The following is a 21,827-nucleotide window of genomic DNA, read 5'->3' on the forward strand; positions in this document are numbered from 1 at the left end:
TTGGCACTTGATGTTAAATGCCAAAGCAAACAATAAGGCTCTGCAAAGCCGAGATTTGACTATTACTCTTTTTTGACACTCAGAATTTTCTGCATTGTGCAGCACGGCTCACGATGTCATATCAATTGTTATGAAAAGCCTAACAATACAGCACTGACCTTGTGGGTGGAGTGCTATGAATATATTTTGATTAAAAGGGCATAACATCTGTCAGAGTTATTTTTTCCCTCCCGCTAAAAGATACTCTCCAGTGCCTTATGACTTGATGGGCCGCAGTGACATTCCTCTTCTGCTTTCCCACCTAACGTTCTGCTGGTGACCTGTCTTTGTTGCTCTGGTCAGAGGTGATTGTCCGTTTTACCCACAGCTATTTTCTATTGAATGTGCCTGGACGGAGCCCTGCCTTTTTTTGGCAGCACTGTACTCATTGGGATTCCCAGTCAATACTCTAAAAGGGCAATGTGGACAGATGGCATTCAGTCAAAACACAAGGCAGTTTAGCTCAGCTGTCACATGACACAACCTTTTGCCTCCTTACTCAGCAGAGAATTGAAACCAACAAAAACTGTCTGGTGACACAACCCCCCCTGCATTAATAAGCAGAAAGTCTGAAGAAAAAACAGAAGAAAACAAGCAACAATCTAAACTTGCATTTTCATTTAATTAACCCACTTTGTGTTTTATTTTGAAACACTTACTTATGCATGATTGCAATGTTCCTTGTTTGTTGACCAGAAAATTGGCTCACAACTCTGTGTTTCTTTCACTTTCTCAATTTCCTCTGGCTCACTGTCTCTACTTCTGTCTACACCACCCGCTGCAGATGTCTTACAACCCCCTACTGAATGTTATGTCATTGGGATGAATGCTAAATCAAACGTGGCAGACACAAAACCCAGTACTGTCTGTTTGGTAAAGGGTGAGTAGATTATTCAAGGTTATCTGAACTCCCTAAATAATCCCCGAACAAGGCAAACAGCCATCCCCCAGACAAAGTGTACACATCAAACAAATGGATGAAGTGTCCCTGAAAAAGTAAGCGGCACGCTGCAGAACAGTTATTACCGGTAATTAAATAGCTATTAGTCACATAACAATTTCGTGGGAGAAGTTTACAGAAAGGTAAATGCTGCAGCTGTCAGTGAGACTCCTTCAAGCAATAATCTAGAAGATTTTCATTAAATTGAATTCAAAGTCACTACCTATCGTTTAATGAGTTCACACAATGGTGGCTGAGCCCATTGCCCTCTGATGAAAGCCCTTACACTGTGTCTGCGGCGACATTCGTGGGAAAAACATAGCAATATGTGCGCAGTTAGTGAGATGTTTTTCATCACCAAGGTCTGCAGAGAGGCTGGCCTGAGCTAACACAACAGACCCACCCTTTAACTGTCTCTGATAGCACTGCGAGTAAACAGTTACTACGGCCGAACATAGAAAGAAAAGATCGCTGACTGCACACAATGAAACAAGAACAAGTGCAAATCCAAAGATTTCTGGGAGGTGAGATTCAAAAACACACCTGCAATTACTGTTTTTCACCACAGGTGTCGCCAAAGAGAACAAAACACAGATCTTCAAGACTGTTACTGTAAGTACAAGGAGAAGTTCAGAGTAACAATGATTAAGAGTGAAGGAGCAGGCCCTAATTGACAGATTGAAAACCACACATTAACCCTTCTGCAGATAAGTCTGAACTCCTATTGATAATGTTTGCATTAATAATGCATACGGTACCACCAGAGGAAGCGATTGTTAAGGAAAGGATGAGGCCTATACAGTAATGACCGCGGTTTTCCGCTATACCATGTTCCCTTAGAGATTACAGCTGGGAAGGTAAATGGACATATACTAATCCATGTATTGGAATTAAATGCACAAAAGTCTTTCCTTCCAGCTCCTGCCCCATCCCTCTCATTACATCTCTTCCTCTCGCTTTTGCTTTCCCTTCAACCCATTTGCTTCCCTCATGTGAAGCCAGCAAGCTGAAAACGTCTCCTCTGAAGCTGAGGCCTGATTAGAGCCGCATACTGTGACAAACTGTACTATGCATGAAGAAAAGGTCACCAGTTGACACATGCTTCGCTTGCAAAACCACAGCTTTACAATATCATCAAAGACACCTCCCTTTGATTGCTTGTGACCAGAGAGATAGAAACAGTCCAGATAATACCTTGAGCGCTGACTTTCAGAGGGAAATCTGTTGCATGTGTGTGTGCTGTTTCACTTCTGTCATTTTGAGGAGAAGCCCTTTCTTCTTCAACTGGGTGTCTGAGAGTCAAGACTTGTCTTCACTTCTAAGGACAGAATTAGATTGAGGTAAAAATCTGCAATAAATCAGTCAATATAATAGCTTTGGCATGTGGTTGTGATGGTTAATGCCTTGTTCACACATACAGATTCCAAGTAGCACGATGTCTGTTGCCCCTCATGAGTCTGGGGCCTGGGGCCTATTTGGGTTGAGCATGTAATTTACATACTCAGCTCCAATTATACACTTACATCTCTGCTGCCAACATACAAGCTCTCAATAAAGTAGTTAATATGAGAAATCTGTTTCCACACAGTCAAGTCTTGGTTCCTCATTAAAGTCACAGCATATCATACAGAACTCATCGTATGTGTGAAGAGGAGATCAGGGAAGGGTTTGTGGCCAGAGGATGCTTTGAGGGTACTCACACGTACAAGAGCCAAGTGTGTGTGTGTGTGTGTGTGTGTGTGTGTGTGAGAGAGAGAGAGAGAGAGAGAGAGAGAGAGAGAGAGAGAGAGAGAGAGAGAGAGAGAGAGAGAGAGAGAGAGAGAGAGAGAGAGAGAGAGAGAGAGAGAGAGAGAGCATGTGTGAGAGAGAAAGTGCGAGAAACTGATGATAAAAGTGCAACAACATCCTGATTTCTTTCAGCTTCGTCTCAGAAGCTACAGAGTAATGCCATCTGGGCCAGTCATTCTCCCTGCGCTGTTCCCCTTCAGTGGAGGCTTGAGTTGTCAGATACAACAGAGCAGAATGTTGATTTAGGGCAGTGTGTGCGTGTATGTGTGTGTGTCTCAGTGTGAAAGAGAGAGAGAGCGTAGTATCCTGTGAATTTTCTGTAAGCAAAGGAGACCTGGTATACAGTACATCTCCCAAACTGGGTCAGGTTACCTGCACAGTGATCGATTGTCTCTCAGCTTCCCACTTTGATAACCAATGGCCAAAGAGCTCAATCAAAGAGCACCCAGTGAGCCTGGAGACCAAGGGATATAAATCAAAGATAGAAGTGTTGCATTGATTGCTCAGACAATCAATACAGTACACATACAGTATACAGCTCAATGCTCTTTGGGTTAGGCTTCATTGGGGCTAGTGTTGCGTGAACTGACACGGAAAAGAATAGGGAGTTTCTCCACTTGCATACATGCACACATGCTCGCACTACACTACCCAAGACAGTGCATCCAAATATAGCCTATTGTCACTCTGTGGACTCAGCAGTCCCATATGAATAGATGTTGGATCCATTGGAAGGATCCTGAGAACACAGAGTGGAGAAGCTGAGAAGAGAGGGAGTGGGGGGAAATAGGAGAGCGGTAACAACCAGAGGAGAGTCTGTTTTTCTCTGTTTGTGCAGGATTATGGAAAGAAATAACGTAATAACTGCAGCGGAAGTACAACCAGGTGTAAGAAATAAGAGCTGCTCCATTTAACGCTTGTTCTCTGTCCATCCACAGTCCCTCGATCTCCAGGGTATGTCAACAATTGCCTCCACAGAGACCAGGAGGAGAATGAAATCTTCCAGTACAATATGCCACATAAGCTCTGGCCAAAATTATACATTTGAAATCCTTTCAAATATTTATTTTTTGTTTGATTGAGCTCTGGGCTCCACCTGGAACAATCTGAACAGTCTCCAAAGGTGAAATCACAGCCAATCTGGCATCAGATGCGCTCAAGGTAAAAACTCAAAAAAGAAAGTATTTGAAGGCATTTTTCATAGCGTAAAGCAAGGAGCTGCTGGCCTTTCAAAGTCTGAAATAAATAATGAAATAGGTGAGTATACATTTTTCAATCCGTTTTGACTTGGGCGTGTTTGGAGCCGTGACCCTTCCTTCATCAGAGTGTGTTGCAGGGAGTTGAGCTTGTCTTTGAGATGCCCTGCAGAGTCTGCTGCAAAAATCCATCGCCATATGACCAAACCACTGACCTCCAACCCGCTGCAGTAGCTTTACAGCCCGGATCGATTCTGCGACCCTCCCTCCCTCTTCTCTCTCTCTCTGTCTCATTATCTCTCCCTTCTTCTCTTCCTCCTCCCATTCGGTCCTCCTCTCTCAATCTGTCCCTTCTGCTAAAATGAAATAGGCTTTGGCTGGTTGTGTTCCCCCTGTCTGGAGCCGGACAGGTGTCCCCAGGGGAGACAGGGCTGTCGTTGAATGATCTTCCCCTGCTTTTATCAACACATCTCTGAGAGGGGACAGCAGAGCCAAGGAAAGTTTCCTCTGGTGTTGTGCGACTTCTCTGCTTAAAAAGTTTCACGAGGGCTCTTTTTAGGGTTGTCCATTTATGTTTATGGCCAAGGTTGCGCAAAGCAAACCCTAATTTGTGGACTTCGTCTCCATTAGCACGACAAACAAGTTTTAAATTCAATTTACTTGTACAACACACTGAAGATGGAGAACAAATTAAGAACATAACGCCGTGCTTAATGCAACGTCCCAATAAATGATGAGCTCAAATGAAGTCAGAAATCAGCATTTCCAAGGTCTTCCAGGACACGGGACTGTCCTGTGAGAATGCCTGACATCATGTAGCAGATAGAGGACGTCCAGACAGACAGAGGACGTGTTTCGAATATCTCACAGGATGGTGATGACTGTGGACACCTCAAGGCAGGATAAAATCACCAATCAGAGAACAATGTCAGCCCAGCACTGACCAATGACTCCTCAGTTTAATTGAACGGTAGTGACATTCTCTTGCAATGCAGCACTTACTCACTGCAGGAGAATGCACCACCCAAACAGCAGATTATTAGAGTCGCGTTTGAGCTCAGAGTGGTTGTGTGCGAGTGTGTGTGTGCTTGTCGGTGTCGGCCAGCGTGCGTCCGTACTGTACGAGTGTGTGCATGCTCATCGAGCTGTTGACCTCGGCGGGGCATTACGCAGCCACAGATAATGAGCTTTAACGTTCTATTTCATCTTTCTCAAGAAGGAGGTGCACAGCGGACACCTGAGGGCCCAAAGGTCAAAGAAAGCAACTCAGCCTGAAAACAGATTACACAATGCAGGCTAGGAGGTAATTATTAAGACAATCATAAATCGGAGAAGAGCCGATAGAGTTTCTCTACTTTAGCAGCATGGTGGCTGGATTTAGTGTTGCTGGAGAGGAATTGGGTTTTCTCCATTAACGCTCACCCTCGACAGCTGCAAACCTCTATGGAAACAGGATGAATGCGATGCGCCGCAGACATAGGCCTACTTCTCGCAAGGTATTGCTGTGCTTGGCTAGCAACACTAATTTGAATTTCATATGACTCTAAATCATTCTTACATCTCACAGAAACAAACGATTCTGTCCAGGTATCCAAAAGAGAGCAAAACAACAACAACAAGTGATAAAACAAAGCAAAAAATTGTTTTTTCGCACTCAGATTAGGGCTTTTTATGACTGTTATTCGTCATATTGTTCATTTCAGTGACCTCACCAAATTTTTCAAAAGCGGTCACATTAAAGCAAACATTTACAATAATTGAAAGTGCTTTTCTGACGAAGCGGCTGGCATCTAATTTTCAGGTAGTTAGTGCAATTAACGAACCAGGGAGGGTGCTATCATCGTCCATGAGTATTGAATCTACAAACTCTGTGAAGACACTTGATTGATTGCCAGTGAACTGTGTCAGCTGCCTCGTCATGACACGAAAAAGCAGCCAAAACTTCTCCCGTTCTGATAATCCTCACATCATGAGTATTATTTTTAGTAGTGAACTTTGAAGGGTCTAGCACTTGGTCGAACTCCATTAGGCTCATAAATGAGCTTTTAAATGCGTAGAATTATTCAAATGTCCCGTATTTTAATGCTATTAGACTAATGAACGCAGAGCGAATCTCCTCCAGCCGGCTGGATGTGCGGCCTGCTGATGGCCTGACACAGCACATGGTCTGGAGGGTAAAAAGATCTTGACAGCTGATTTGGCTGATAGTACAACCGCTGTGTTTCACCTGCTCTCAGCAGCACTAACACAGGAAAACATGTCACGGCTGGGTAGGTGTGAATTGAATCCAGCCGCTTGAATCCAATAGAGGCCCCATGCAACCACCGTGATCCACTAATGTTTTGTTCAGCTTAATTGAGCGTTGTCCCTTCAACTTAGCCTCACATCTTCATCCTCTGTCTAATAGCCACAGCTTCCCTGAAAGTCTAATTACTTCACTGGCAAAGTTACAGCACAGAAATATGTATATAATATAGAACTTTAGGATGCCATGGGAGGGAGGAAATTACCATCAAAACAAGAACTCTCTCTAATGCACGGATTCAATTTCCCTTTCTCTCATTTTCCATGAATATAAGAGGATGATAATGAATCTTCAGATGCGGGAGCTCGTCTCATACACGTGGCACTAAAATCTGTCCATCAAACCAACGAAAACAAAAATGCACTAACACAACAACACACAGACATGCATGCACATAAATTCATTTCTGCCCTGTCACTCATTGCACTACACACACGCCCTTTAGATACCAAAAGCTCCCACCCCCAACAAATTTCCATTTCTTTCACCTGCAGAGAGAATCCTGGCGGCAGACCCTCCGTAGCTCCAGACAGTTGGGTTTCTCCTTATCTTTATAGGAGCAATCAGGCACGATTGTCTGCCTGCGTCGTTCTGCGCACCCCACACTCTGGCAGGGGCAGAAGAGCAGCCGGTGGCTGAACTCAGGGGGCACACGGTCCAGGAACAACCTCAGCGCTTTGTGGCAGCGCTTCTTGCTGCAGGTTTCTCCCTTGTTGGGGTCCTCCTTGCTGCAGGTAGCGATGTAGGCAGAGCGTTGCCTCTTGCAGCTTCCATTGAGGTTGCAGGCTTTGGCCGCATCAAGACAGGGGTTGCAGTTTCTCTCGGCATCGAGGCAGTGGAAACCTTTTGGTGCCACGGTGAGCATACCTGACAGTGGATACAAACAAGAGCGATAACTCATTAACTCAAGGTCGAGGAAAAAGTCACAGTCTCACAGTTAATTGACAGACTTAAAATAGTCAACTTATAGTGCTGACATGCAATTCCTAGAATGTAAACACAACCTGGATCAAACCTGGAGTCGCAACAGACGGATAAAATCTTTCCCTTGATCCTCTGACTCAACATCATTTGTCTGATATAGTTTACAGTTGGCTCAGCTGAAAAGTACCACCAACAAATAAAACAATAACGCTCGCAGCATGGGAGTTCATTAGAAATGTTAGACTTGTTAGGCTGAAGGAGACTCTTCAGCATCATCTATGCTTCTTTGTTTCTCCACCCAACAGTAAGCCACTGGAGGAATGCCCGCAGCTTGTCCACATCCACCTCATCTGAATTATTGATTCAGTCTATTTCAGACCTTGAGTGAAATATGAATGAATTAAGTCATGATTCCAAATTAGATGTTAATGAATTATTCATTTCCATGTAATACCACGATGTGATCATCATAATATCAGTCCATTATCAAGTTAGTTGCCGCAGCAAGTTACCTTGATTTAACACAAAAATTATTCATTTTGGTGTTTTTGTTATTTGGTTTATAATGAACTAAATTGAATATTTTAATCAGTTTTTGGAAATAATGCAGAGCAAACAACAGTTCTTGGTGAAATATTAACAGGAAAGCATATTGATGTGAATGCTGGTCAGTGGGAAGCAACACTAAATACTGTAATGTATGCCCAAAACGTGCTACGTTCAAGGTCAAGAAAAATTCCACGCTGTAATCCGCACTGTGCTGTATCATCCACTTATTAGGTGGTTCAAGTACAGGATTAAGTTCCCTTTTTTTGTCAGTGTAATCAAAAACTGAAACATTGCAATTACCCCACAGGCTGCACATCATATTTGTGGAAAACAGATTATGTCATTAGGTGAGTCTGTGTGTTCTGAGGTAGTGCATATACCACAGTGGCAGTGCAGAAACACACCTCTTCCAGAGATATACTGATAATAAAGCAGGATTGTGTTCACTTGTGGCATCCCTCTCTTGTATTCAGGCTATATTAGAGAAGTTAACCTCACCCCTCCCGCGTAGATAATGATATTTCAGAGGTCGTAGCGGCATGGTGACACCCAGAGAGATTCATCTCTTATTCAGCAGAACCAATCTCACTCTGTGTCTATCAGACAGCCTGGAGCAGGAAGAAGACCATTTATTTTAGAGGGGTGTGCTGGAGATGCTGTATTGTTTCCAAGTGGTGCCTCGCACGTATCAATCCTAGAAATGGGGATGCATAGAGCACATCACATCACAGCAGCGTGGGGGTAAGCAAACCTTCCAAATTAATGATTTTGTGGTTTCAGATCACGTCAGATAAATCGAAGCTCTGCACCACGGAGGGTGTTCATCATAGGAACAAAGCATACCCAATGTAGCTTTCTGTTAGCCACGGCTTTCATTTAGATGCATCAAGGTTAAATGTTGCAGGCAGGTTGATAAAGAGGCAGGGTGTTAAGAGTCATGTCCTGAGCTGAGTGGATGTAGGTGTTGAAACTAGCGCTGGCTTTTTTATTGTCTGTCACATGCCACCGGGGAGAGCCTTTGTTCGAATAATAAGAGCATCAACTTTTATGACTCTGATTAAAATAAGACATCATTGTGTCATCAAATGAAACTTGTTTATCCTTGCACTCTCTGAGGGAAGAGGATAAACGCTGCACAGCAGATGTCTGGCAACATAACAAACTCTCTCTTGTTAGTGTAAGTGACTGAAAAGCCAAACAGAATTGCGCTCAGATCATTTGCTTATGTGACAGTAGCAAACATGAAACCGTAGTGGCAGGATGAGACAATTAGCTGACTTTGTCAAGGAGGAGCAGCAGCTCGGTTGATCTGTGATTACAATGACAATAAGAAAAAAAAAAAAAAGAGCAGCCTTTGGCACTGGGCATGAAGAGGCCGAAGCGGGGCCAAAGTTTTACTAAAGTGGGCCAAGCTTGGCTGGAGCGGGCCTGAAGGGGGGCAGCACGGTCCAGCTGGAGGAGAGGTTAGCGGGGCGGCTGTCCAGTGGTTCAGGCTACATTACATTGATGGATTGCAGCTCCTAAATCTCCCCTGGCCATCTGCAGGCTCTAATGTGGGCCACTGGGGGGTCCAGGATGAAAAGAGTATAGGAAAAGGATGAGCTACTAAGATTTATCTGACCAAGCAGGGCTGAAGCCGCTTTTGAGGCTGCAGCGATGGACGGGTTTTTACTACCTGTGATTGGGGAGCTGAGATTGAATTTGGTGCTCAACCCAAAAAGATGTCCTGGGGCGAATATAAGACACAAAGCCCACTTGATGGCTCCGACGTGCCTACGCACAAACACGATGATAGCAAGAGCAGGAGTGGACGAGGAAGGAAGCGAAGACGTGGAGTTGCGAGGGGAAATGTGCGGTATTGTGTTACAGAGTTATAATTGATTTTCCGAGTGCATTACAAAGACGGTTTTCGGCAAACATATTCTGCTATAATGTGAGGAGGAAGGGGTTGATAAGCTAATGATACAAGACATATAAAAATGGAAAAAGCTTTAAGAGGGGAGAGGACACTTGAGCGGTTGATTACAGCAGCTGATCATGACAGATAGAGAGATGAAATGAGAGGACACAGACTAACAGATTGGACAGCCTCTTACAGAGACATGCTGGAGAGCTTTCAATTAATCCAGCCTAATTCAGGAAAGATGTGCGACTCTTGCTCATAATAATTAACCCAGCTCATCAGCAGCGCAATCACCAGCTCTCAGCATCACAATAGTTTATACATACCTATTAACGTACCTTGCTGGCTGCACTATACATTAATGAGTGAGCGGAGCACCGACTGAATGAACGAACAGATAGACGGGCGAGTGGGAGCATTGATTGATTAATGGATGTAATAAACACAGAACGATCAGTGTCACTGAGTGCCGGAAAAGTCATAAATAATGCTTTTCCCATTATATCTTGGTACTTGTTGACTGCAGAATAAACTATGAATGTGTGCAGGGATGTTTTACGTGTGCAATGTGACGCTTGAAATTAATCTGTGGGATAAAAAAAAGGGGAATTCACAGGAAGTGTTCCAAATTGTCTTATGCTGTTTAATCATGACTGCCTCATGTGCGTTGGAAAATGTGGCCTCATAACATTTAGTTGATGTCAACAACAGTTAAAGCATCGTCATTGCTTTTGGTGAGCCTGCCGTTTGACTGTAAATAGGCTTTTAATAGGGCTCTCTACTCTATGGGTGTCATAAATTAGACCCCACTGATGGCAATGTAGTGGAAATAACCATTTATTCTTTCCACACATACAGCACACACGGGGAGAGAAAGAAAGAGAGGGAAGGGAACACAGAGAAAGAAAAACACAGAGATAAATTGTGTGATACGGGACAGGCGGAGAGAAACAGAAAATTATCTAAGACCTGTGTTCCAGTGAGAAATAAGAAGGAGGGATAACAAATAGAACGAGGAAGGTGGATGGAGAACGTATGAATGAGAAGTGGACAAAACGATCCCGCACGCTTTATCTGGATTTGATGCTTCTCTTCTCCCAAAACGAAGGGATCTTTCTTCCCCAGTAATTGCTCTCTGTCAGCCTAATTTGAATTCTGCATTTCATATATCATCCCATACTCAAGGGACGCTGCGCTGCAGAGGGGAGTTCAGCCCAGGTTAGGAAGAGGCTCTTGGCTCTGGGTATGTTCTCAGTAATTAGGAAAGGTGCCAAAGTTTGGATTTAATATGGCCCTGGGTGAGTGTGCGAGAGCTTGTTAGGGAAGTCTTTAGTCCGGACCCTGAGGAGCATGTCAAGCATTTCCGTGTCAAAGGGCTCATCAGTCATTAACTCTGTACTCTGTGTTGCAGCGGGGTTTCCAGAGGGAAGAGGGTGGAAGAGGGTGCACTAGATCTACACCATCATCTCCCTAAGCCTCACGGAGCAAGTCAGACACATAGACGTCATCAGAGGTAGACCAGAGGAGTTCAAGAAATGTTCTCTTCCCCGGGATCAACTGAATTTTACCTCTAAGCAGAAAATTATTGCTGCAAAATGAACCGAGAGGGAGTGAGGGGGGAATGGAAATGGTGAGAGACGACTAAATATTTGTATGTGAGAATAAATGTGTGCAGAGGTGGGAATGGGGTGTCCAAAGGAATTTTAAATCATTGTAAACACACTTCTAAATACTTGAGCTGTTTATGAGTGCCTGCCTTCAAGTAGAGCTTCCTCTGCTAAATTTCAAAGCGGGAGCATCCTCAGCGGCTCCCTCAGTCTTAATATGCATGCTGTTTGGCTCTTTCGCTGGCAGTAATGCATAATGTATTGAAATAATCTAACAAGATGTGCATGTCAGGTAAACCTACATAATATTCTATCAATAATCTGCTTCATTGTTCATTACCAGCATGCAAGTTGGGAATAACTAAAGTAAAACAACACATCTTCTGTGAATTATTCACTGTTGTTTAATTCAAACTTGTTAGAAAAACGCTGACTGTGACAAAGGCTCTCTGATAAGTGCACTTCCAACAGCAACTCTCATTAGTGACCCACAGAGAGAGACAAGCTAAGGCTCGACTAAGGGTAAACTGATTAGAGAATTTACACAGAATAATGAAGCATATAAACAAAGTAATGTAAATAGACACAGGCACAGTCACAATAATACACAAAGCAGCTCTTGCACCAATACATGCACAGATACACTCCTAATAAGCAAAACTCCCTACCGAATGCATGCATGCAAAAAAAAAAAAGTGTTTAGTGTTTACCTAAATAATAGTAATTGTTATGAGAACAATGTGAAAATGTCAAACATTTCAACATCATGCTGAGCACGGCTGTTGCACTGGTCCTTCTCTCCCAGCTGTAGAAACAGCTTTCTGGATTTAATTGGATGGTGGGCACACTGAGCTGAGAGGTGAGAGGCTTAGTGCTGAGAGTTAGAAGGTCTAACTAAGGGATGTTAAACTTAATTCCTGGAGGGACCCCTGAATGCAGGATTCTATGCTGCCCTCTGCTCCTAATAAGTTAATTAGCTCAGCGCTGGGTCAAGAGAACAGAATACATTTCACACGGAGCACATTAACAATTACAGTCAATGATATCTTTGCTGTGTGCTGTGTGTAATATGGCATTCATTGGGCTTTGATAAGGGTCCTGGTGTAATGTGGGTTAAGGACTCTCTACCACATCCTTCATATGGGGTGTCTTATTGATTAGAGTAGATAGCTATTGACTCCTACCGCAACTGAAACCAAGAAAACAATGGTTATGCATTGTTCCTCGGACAGAACCAGGACCCTCTAGTGCATGCAAGCAAACCAGCTTCTCAAATGTGAAGAACCGCTGATTTTATATTTTCCATAATAGTGAACTAAATATTGAGTTATGGATTGTGATGAGCATTTTCTGATGTTTAACAGATTAAACAATTAACCTATTAATAAAAAAAAAAAAAAAGTTGTAACCATCAGCAAATTGATTCTGCATGCATCAGACAAACTAACATCCAGCACCAAAGAAGGTTCATTTGCTGAATGAACTAAACTTGCACCAAGGAGATGTCTGTCATTGGCAGGTGAGGGACTGCAAACAAGATAAATGCGCCTTCCTGTAGCATCTAGCGAATAAGAAAATGAAGATTATCTTTTTGGATGATTTTGTTAGATTCCCACTGGTGTTTAGTCCAGTTTGATTAGAACACAGAAAGTCTGTATTAATATTACTTATTGCACTCAATTCTTCCAGCAGCTAAAGGGATTTTGTTTGCAGAACTGATTAGCAATCCTCTGGGACAGACTCATTCTGCACTACCTATCATTCGATGATGAAGATTTTCCAGTGACAAGAAGTTACAAGCGTCTTTCTTTTCACTGAAGACAATACAGTGTCCCACAATGCCAAGTGAAGACACTGTAACAGTGGCGCATGAGGAGTTTAGGGAGTTCAATCTTGATAATACTTTGGTGTTCTTTAGAAACATGTAGGAGCAGACTAAATTACATTTTTTGAGTCTCTCCTTTGATGCCATTATTGCTGTAACTAGGAAGAAATCCCATTAAGTAATATGTTATTGGCTGATTCAATCATGATGCACCGGACTGGTCTTGTTGTAAGCTGAAACACAAAGAAATCTACCTACATCAGTTAATGAAATTACGGTAAAAGCCAACTTTGTGCAGCAGTAAGGTAAAAAACACTATTATGCTAAGCTTGCATGGTGGTTTTGTATTGGCGAGCGGAGAGCACCTGTGAAGGGCATTTACATGCAATATTCTTTGTTGCTGTCAGTGGTTTTGATTTTGATTGCACTACAGCTCAGGCACCTACAATAAGGGCCAGAGTTGTCTTTCTCTCTCGCTCAATCACTTGCTCATTCACTCTTTACGGCGACTGACTTATTTCACTGAATCTTTTCATTCTTTGCTGTGTCTAAGAATCCACGTAGCGCCGTCTGTCGTGCTCCATGCGATATGTATAACGGGTATGTTCAAAGCGACGCTAAAACATTGTGTTTTCAGGACATTGCGGAGATCAGAACGTGATTACGCAGCTTTTAGTTTTCACGAGGCTGATTTGACCGCCTGTGTGAAGAGGACTGCAGGTTTACAGCACGAGGCCGTCACCGTATTTCAACCACAGGCTTAGTTGTGGGTGCTGACTAGACTGGGTGCACTGGAGCTGTCAAGAGCACTTCCAAACAAGAACAGCACAGTTTTTAACAGCATTCACACTTGCTGGTAACCAGGGGTCACTTCCATTTCCAGTCAGCTGTCAGTATTCACATGTTCGCTCCCCTGTATAACCTCTGCTCTCCATCTATCATCAGATAACCATACCGTCTGCCCTGACTATGACAGCATGACATAGCGATGTGTGAAGTAAGCAGAATGTAGGATGTGGGCAAGTGCGCAGCATCGCACCTCATGACAGATGGCCGAAACATGGCAGAACCTCTCTCACGCTGCACTTCTTGGATGGGATGAGGAACAAATTTCTTCCAGATGATAGAGAAGTCTAACTGGGCCAGGTGTCTGGTGCTGTATCAACTGGGCTGTATGTGCATTTGAAGTCGTAATATGGAAAGGAAAATGAGCAGCCCTTCAAGAACCTGCTGCCCTCGTAGAGCAAGAGAAACATGTCAGTTTGCATTTTTCATGCAACCTGCTAACCTCGCTGACTTCTTCAGCCAGCTATTTCTCATAGCTTCTCAAAGTTAGCACACTGTCAGTGCTCGTAGCACGACAGCTGGAATATGCTTCTTTTATGACACTGCTGGCAGTCCAGCTGATCGCAACACAAATGTAGTTTAGCCTCACCTTCACCCTTCTGTGTGAGAGATGTGGCACACAGAGGTGGAGGGGCAGGGCCTAAGAGACCACTGTGTGCCTCACAGCCAAGAGATCAGTGAAAAAAAGGCTCACTGACGTCGACGAGGACACTCTGGCCCTGAATGCAACTGTGCTGAGCACGGAGGTGAAGAAACGCTGCTGATGCAGGTGCACAGTGCCAGGCGAGCCAGGCCAGGATGGGCAGGATTCATTGCTGTCTTTCTAACGCAGCCATCCTTGGCTATACTGCTATCGCTGAAGGGACAGACCTCTTTTTGTCTGTGTGTATAGAGTACATGCAAATTTCCAGTCTGAAGATATGTAAAAATGAGTGGCTAAGACTACACAGTCCCATTAGAAGGAGAAGCCTGTGTGAAATAGTTTTGCAGGTATCACTTGGGGCGATGCAGAAACAGAGTCTCCATATGGTCTCTTTAATTTTAACCAGACTGTGAGTGCATACAGTAATGCAGAATTCTTTTTCATTTCTATCACAACTTCTGCCCCTTATCTTCAACCCAGACAAAAACTTTTAAAATAGCAGAGATTATTTTTCAATTTCCTACCTTTCCTCGAGGAGAGTATACATTCCCCGGTCCTCATCAACCAACCAGATATCATATATTCCCTCGGTCTCTGTACGGTTTAACATTTATGGACGTGATTATGAATACTTTTGTGTGGTTGAGTAATCGAAATGAGAAGTATTTCCATAAAACAAGTGTATAATTACTTATCTGTTTTGCCTGTGGTTTTCTCTCAGCGCCACAATCAATTACTCTGTCCTCAGAAATGATAAATAATGAGGAAAGCTTGCGGCTAAACAGATTTCAGAAAACAAATCCAATATTTCACCTTGGAGAGAATGGAGGAAACAGCTGAAGCAAAATGGATACAGTAATGAGTCCCCTGTTGTATCTTAATATGTCTAGGTACATTGTACTACGCTCCTTGTTGTACCAGGGCGCTTGTACTTGATGATAAGCGTCTCCGGCATCTCTCTCTACTCTTTCAGTATTATCTTGCTTGATTGTTACTTAGCAGGATATCTCAAAATTGCTAAACATACTTCAATAAAAAAAATTTGACCATGCGTCAAAGAAGAACTGTTTTGTACCAACATGTACCCATTTAAAAAGTAATTTATGTTTTCGCTCATAACTCATGCATTGGATTCTCTTCATGCATATTTCAGCCAGCACAAAGATTTTCCAGTTTTTAAATAAATCTTTGCATTTTCTCAACCATTTCTTTCACAAAAATGTCATCCAGCCTTTGCCAGATTTGGCTCATACCACATTAGAATGAACATTTTCATTTCTGATATCACATACTTTTTCATTTCAACTATTTGACATGTACTGCAATACTTGATTGATGATTTTGCATATAGGTAGCAGCGCAGGGACAGGATGAATTGAAATGGCCATAACTCAGAGGTCATGAGTGTTTCATACTTACAAAGCCTTATTAAAACTAAACATAAATCAGCATGATTATGTCTAACTATAAATATTTTGGTGCAGATCTCAAATCCAGAAGCATCTTCTAAGCATTTTCCATCATTTAAATAGCTAATTTTGAGGATTCTACAGCCTTGGCGGAAGCATGCGCTTCAGATGAATATGCACTTAAATCAGTGAAGGCAGTTTGCCATCATTTCTCAAAACTCCAGAGTAATCAAAGCCCGCTCTTTTTCCACATTCACTGGTGCTCTCTCCTTCTTTCAATATATCAAACAAGTGCATTTTCAAAAACAAGTGATACACTGCTGATTTCAAGCTAAGGGGATTATGCAGAAAGCGTGTCTTTCTTGTACCTCCCAGTTATAAAACAAAGCAAGATACATCAGCCAAAAGAAAAGGAAAATGTGCTGCCTTTAGTGTTTGTAGATTGCTTTTGGCAAAAATGACAAAAAAAAAAAAAAAAACAGAGGAGAACATCCTCTGGAAATTTCTGTCAGAACTGGATGAAAGAAAACGATTGAATTTTCAAGTGACTGTAGCCTGTAGCTCTTGCAATGGACAGGCGTCTGTGTCCAATCATAAGTATTGTACAAGTCACTCCTCTGCACTGCGTTAAACATTGTAGCTGTGTCTTATAATAAGATCTCCATTGATTAGTGATACCATGATGGTAATAACCAGTAAATTAAAAAGCAGGCTGTACCTCCCCTGCTGAGTGCTGGGCTGTTTAATTAGTAGACCAAAGAGGAAATCAAACTAAAACCAAATCAATAGCTGGCAAAAATGTGGGGTAGCATAGAATTATTGTGCAACATACACAAAAACTGTATGTCGCAGGAGAGATCAAACGACAAGCATCCCATTTATTCAAAGACCAAGGACACTTGGTGGAACGCCGTCGAGCAAGGATCGAAACAGGCTCCTTAAGCAGCAGCACTGTTATTAATCCCAAAGGAACCTCCATTTCATCCTCTCTACAACAAATATTGCCACTCATATGATAAACCACCATGTGTAAAATGAAACTGGTCATACCTGAAGAGATGGAGGCCAAACGGAAAGCATCAGGGTGTCGGTTAGGTGCCACGGGTTCATACGGTGATGAGTCATCCATGTCTCCACCTGAAACAACAGGGAGGATGGCGAAAATTCATTAACACTCTTCCCGGCGGAGCAGAACCTGGAAGCTTTTCAGGCCTACGCTATCAGTATTCATTACAAAAAAACATATGGAAGGATGCATTTTAGCTCCAATAACCCAAAGACACACACAGACAGAGAGGAAATTCAGTTCATGATCATCACACTGTAATAAATGGACCGACTAAATGTAATATCATACTGTAATGATGTAATTTCCCGGCATTGGACTGCCTGACCAACAACTGAGGCAACCCATGATGAGCGGTTAGTTCTTTTTTTCATATGGAAAACGGGATGTTAATCATGGTCAAATCATTTCCTTTCGGAGACTATTTGTTCCTGCTGTGGTTTGATTTGGGAGAGCAGCTGAAGGACTAAAGCAGAAGCAATGCGTCTTCCCTGTTAACAATGTGTTTGTGGAAAAAAAAAAAACTAAAATTCAAAATCAAATTAGCACTCAACTGACTGAGTCTCCCCCATGTGCCTGCTTCTCTGTAGGCCCTAATCCCGCATTTAAAATTCATAGCCATTCGGTGTGATTGAGACAAGCCCTCCAGTGTGTAATAGCTTTGCATTCTGATCCCAACAGAAACACACTGAGGGTGTTGTGAGGAAGGTTCGGAGGCCCGCTGCCACAAATGAGAAAATCTGAAACCTGTTGGTACAAGACCATGCAACAGAGACAGCCAATCAGCAGATCAAATCAATAGATATAGTACATTTTGTTTATCAACATCCTCCTCGGATGCTTTCGAAAAAGATCATGCACACTGATAAATGCTGTCGTGCAGCTGCTTTGATAATAAGGCTGTTGTGGAAGGTGTATTTTGGTGTGCCTGTGTACGAATGGTGTTATTCATGTCTCCTGTGGACATACTTAATCATCAAATAAGACTCAGAAATCAGGAATAAAAGCCACGATAACATCAGCTATGCGGTGATACTTCACTACAAGCAGAATGCACAATGTACAGGTTGAATTTGTCTATTGAAACGAATCAAAAGCACAGGGAGATATGTGCACTGGCACACATTAAGTGAAAAGGGAATTACTGAAGGGAATTTTCTCTTATAATTTGTCCGCAGAGTAAAGAAAACCAACATCAGGCTGGAGTTCATCTGCAGAGTCATTGCTTTGGGTCCAGTCCTACACCTCTCCTCTCCATCAATATTTACAATCATAACAAGACGGAGCGGCTCAGCTGGCCATTCTCTGAGCACATATAGCTATTGACGTCTGGCACAGCTGAGGATTGTATGTGTGTTTGAGAAAGAGAAAAAAACACGCAGTCACAAAGAGGGGAAAGAAAAGACAGACAAAGACAGAGAAAATTGGACAAGGAGAGAGGAGTAACACAAAGGGAGAAAATCACCTAAATCCTGCAAGTTTGTTCTCCGCATGCCGTTACTGTTGGTCTTGTTTGTCTGCGTATTGAAAGATGTACATTAATTTATCTGAAAGTGTATTTCTTTCCATAGCTGCCTTTGCATCACCCTCAGTTTTGTTCATGGTAGCCTTTGCATTTCCGTGAAGAGAGAAGGACTTGAAAGGCCGCCGGACTCGAGATCTCTCAGTATGTCTAATTACAACAATTACCTTCTAAAGCTACAGTGCTTTAGAAGCCTCTCGAGAGTTCAAGACTACCACTTACTCAGCAAACAACCACCTTAACCCTCCTTTCATGTCTTATTTCAGCTTTAGACACATTTACAGTGTATTTCAAAAAAGAGGAAAATATTCCCCAAGAAAGTGTGATGCTTCCTCTGGTACACCAAGAACATGTTGTACTATACAGAGAAACATGGTATAAAGGATGGCCCGTCTTTGGCCAAAAGCAAAACATCTTGTTATGAGGTTGCTTACCATTTTGTTCAGGCAGCTTCTTACAATGTAGAGAAGCTCCACTGCACAATCAGCCGGGAATCAAACATTGTTAAGGCATATTACATTTCACAAGTAGAGCTGCGCAGCGCGTGTTGTGGCGATCCTGTAAAACAACAATGTCGGAGCACAACAGCAGCTGCAGTTAATGAATCTTAAAAGCTTATTTACATGGATGTTACAAGCCGTGTTGAATCATAAAATTGCAGAACACGCTATAATCACACACACCCTTAGGATGTTAAAAAGCCCACAGCAGGAGGCCTTGTTGTACTTAAAAAAACCTGCTCTTTGACAGTCACCCTGGACCCAATTATGCATTCATAATAGAAAATTCTTCCCAGCTGTTTAGTGATAAGATGTTTTTAGCCACAGGGCAACAACTTATCGCTGTAATTAAGCCTCCGTTTGACTTCATTTGCTCTGACAGTATAGAGCATGACCAGCGCTGCTCAGACAGGCAATCAGGCCTTTCCCGAGTTACAGCATGAGAGGAATGCTGCTTTTAAGTGGATTCACAGCCCTCTTCTTTGCCATAAGCGGTTTTATGAAGCCATCACTCATCCTTTTCATATGCATTATCAATGAAGCTAAACTCCTGAGGTGATGGAAACTGTCCTATGGATTTTTTAGTGACATTTTTGGCAAACCGTTTATGGCTGGAAGCAAAGTCAATTTTAATAAATGTCATTCACCTTGTTTTGTTTTTTAAAGGTGCCCTGTACTGATTGTGCTCCTGTTTAATATTGATTTTATATTGCTGCCTATTTTTGCCGCAGGCAATGTTGGAAAAAGATAAAATACTCAAATCATAACAATATATTGCAAAAACTACTTCTATTCTTATATGAATCACACACAAAGAAAGCTTAGCACAGCCGGAGCAGCCTGGAGCACAGCCGGAGGTCCTCAGCAGAGCCCTGCTGGCTGTTGCACGAACTCAGCTGGCAACAAAAGGTGACCGAGCCTTTGCTGTCAGAGCTCCCAAAGTTTGCAAATGAGCTGTCAGTGGAGATAGGGCTAGCCAGAACACTTTCCTCTTCAAATCGCTTCTAAAAGCACACTTGTGTTCTATAGAAATGTATCACAGGAAACACTGGAAAATGGGAAGTCACATTTTTATTACACTGGGATAAATGCATTAATCTTTCCACTCAACTCGCTCCCATAATGCGCTCATTTCGGCTAAGACAAGATACAGTGGAGTGATACCACAAATGCATCTTTCTTGGAATTGCGCTTAACAGAACACAAGTTGAGCCGTAAATTCAGTTAACTGCTCAGCTTTTGAAGTGATATTGACACTTTAAACTCAATTTCAAACCATACAAATAGAATATTGGATTAGCTCGGAATAATATTTCAAGTCACAATTCCAATCCAGCGTGGCGTGGTGGGCAAACACAGCTGAGAAAATGAGGGCTGAAATTTTCAGCCTCCCCTTTGGCTATGCGACTGTAATGTTAATATGAATAGCTGCACACTCGCTTACCTAAATCAGCATTTTAATACCTGGTGTAAGGCGGTAAATGTTGAATATGATGTAGATCCTGCAAAACTTAAGTAAAAACGGCCATCATCTTTACGGCATAGCAGCATATTGGGGAGAACATTAAAAACAGGCAGCAGCAGTGCAGCCCAATCTATCAGCCTCTCCTCACCATTTTACATTTTCTATCAATATGAAGGAATAGTAACCCTGCTCGTTTTGGATGTCACAAATTTGCAGTAGCTTAAATAGCTGATATTAAGCAACTTAAATATTTACTGTCTGCATGATAAGTGCTGCTGCATTGGGAGCTGAGGGATGAGAACCCAAATGATTCATCTAACTGTATAAATCGCAGTTTTGACTCCACCATATGGAAGAAAGAAAACCTGGCTGACTTATTTCAACAAGCAGCTATTTCAATTAATGAGAGAGGGTGACAGAGAGGAGAGGTGTGGAGGGAAGAGAAGTAACCATGCTGTGTTGACAGCCGCTGGGTCTGATAGTTGACTTCTGCGATGCACATTCAGTCAGCACCGCTGTGAACCTTTCTGCCAGGAGTGAGCCTTAATGCCCACATCATGACAGTATTCACTGAGCAGAATGGCCCGTCACTCACTCTCCTGTCTGATAGAGATCCTGAGAACTCACTCTGCTATAAAAGGCTAATCTAAAGCCCGCTACCCGGCCCTCATCTCAGCCACACTGTCACCGTCGCATAGTGAATGGGAGTCATCTCGGCCAGTTCACCTTACAGTATGGAAAATCATTAGACAGATTTATGAGGACAAACAGCACCTGTTTCGTCGCCATATTTCACCGATCCTTTTCGCATTTTGGGATGAAAGATGAAAGGGGAGAAGGAGGCATGAAAAGGACAAGGAGGGGAAAGCTCTGAAAGACCTTATTGATCACATCCAGAAGCTATCGACACGTCCTTTCCTCTGATGATGAAGTAGCCACCTAGCGAGTGCCGACTGTGTCTCCAGCGCAGAGAGGGAGAAAACGGAGAGGACATATTCAGCATGCAGGAGCCTGCTTCTCCTATCCCCTGACATGCGGAGCAGGCTGGAAAAATGTTCTGCTTATGACAGTGGATGGCTAAGGTAATGGCCGGTGACTGCTACCATTGCTCATAGTAATGATGGTTTCACCCAGGAATACTGTGTACCTTTGTAACCCCCCCTCCTCCGTGGTTACCCCCTATGACTCTCTCTTTCCTCCCCTCCCTCTTTCATTCTTTGCTTTTCTCTGTCTCTCTCTTAAATTTTCTTCCCCACTCGTCATCTATCTACCGTCCTGTCCTCACCTCCTGTCCTCCCTC

General features: G+C 42.9%; 1 protein-coding gene across 2 annotated transcripts in view; it reads right to left on the bottom strand.

Moving 5' to 3' along the window:
• LOC139332749 (GDNF family receptor alpha-2-like) overlaps positions 1–21,827 on the bottom strand; it is a 45,252-nt gene that overhangs the window by 15,344 nt on the left and 8,081 nt on the right. For both annotated transcript variants that reach the window (XM_070964836.1, XM_070964835.1), the window contains 2 exons: positions 17,025–17,111; positions 6,757–7,135 (listed from right to left, as the gene is read on the bottom strand). In XM_070964836.1, coding sequence (XP_070820937.1) covers positions 6,757–7,135; positions 17,025–17,111 — 466 coding nt within the window. The remainder of the gene's footprint in view (positions 1–6,756; positions 7,136–17,024; positions 17,112–21,827) is intronic.

This window comes from Chaetodon trifascialis, chromosome 6 (assembly GCF_039877785.1).
Source record: "Chaetodon trifascialis isolate fChaTrf1 chromosome 6, fChaTrf1.hap1, whole genome shotgun sequence".
NCBI classification, from domain to species: Eukaryota; Metazoa; Chordata; class Actinopteri; order Chaetodontiformes; family Chaetodontidae; genus Chaetodon; species Chaetodon trifascialis.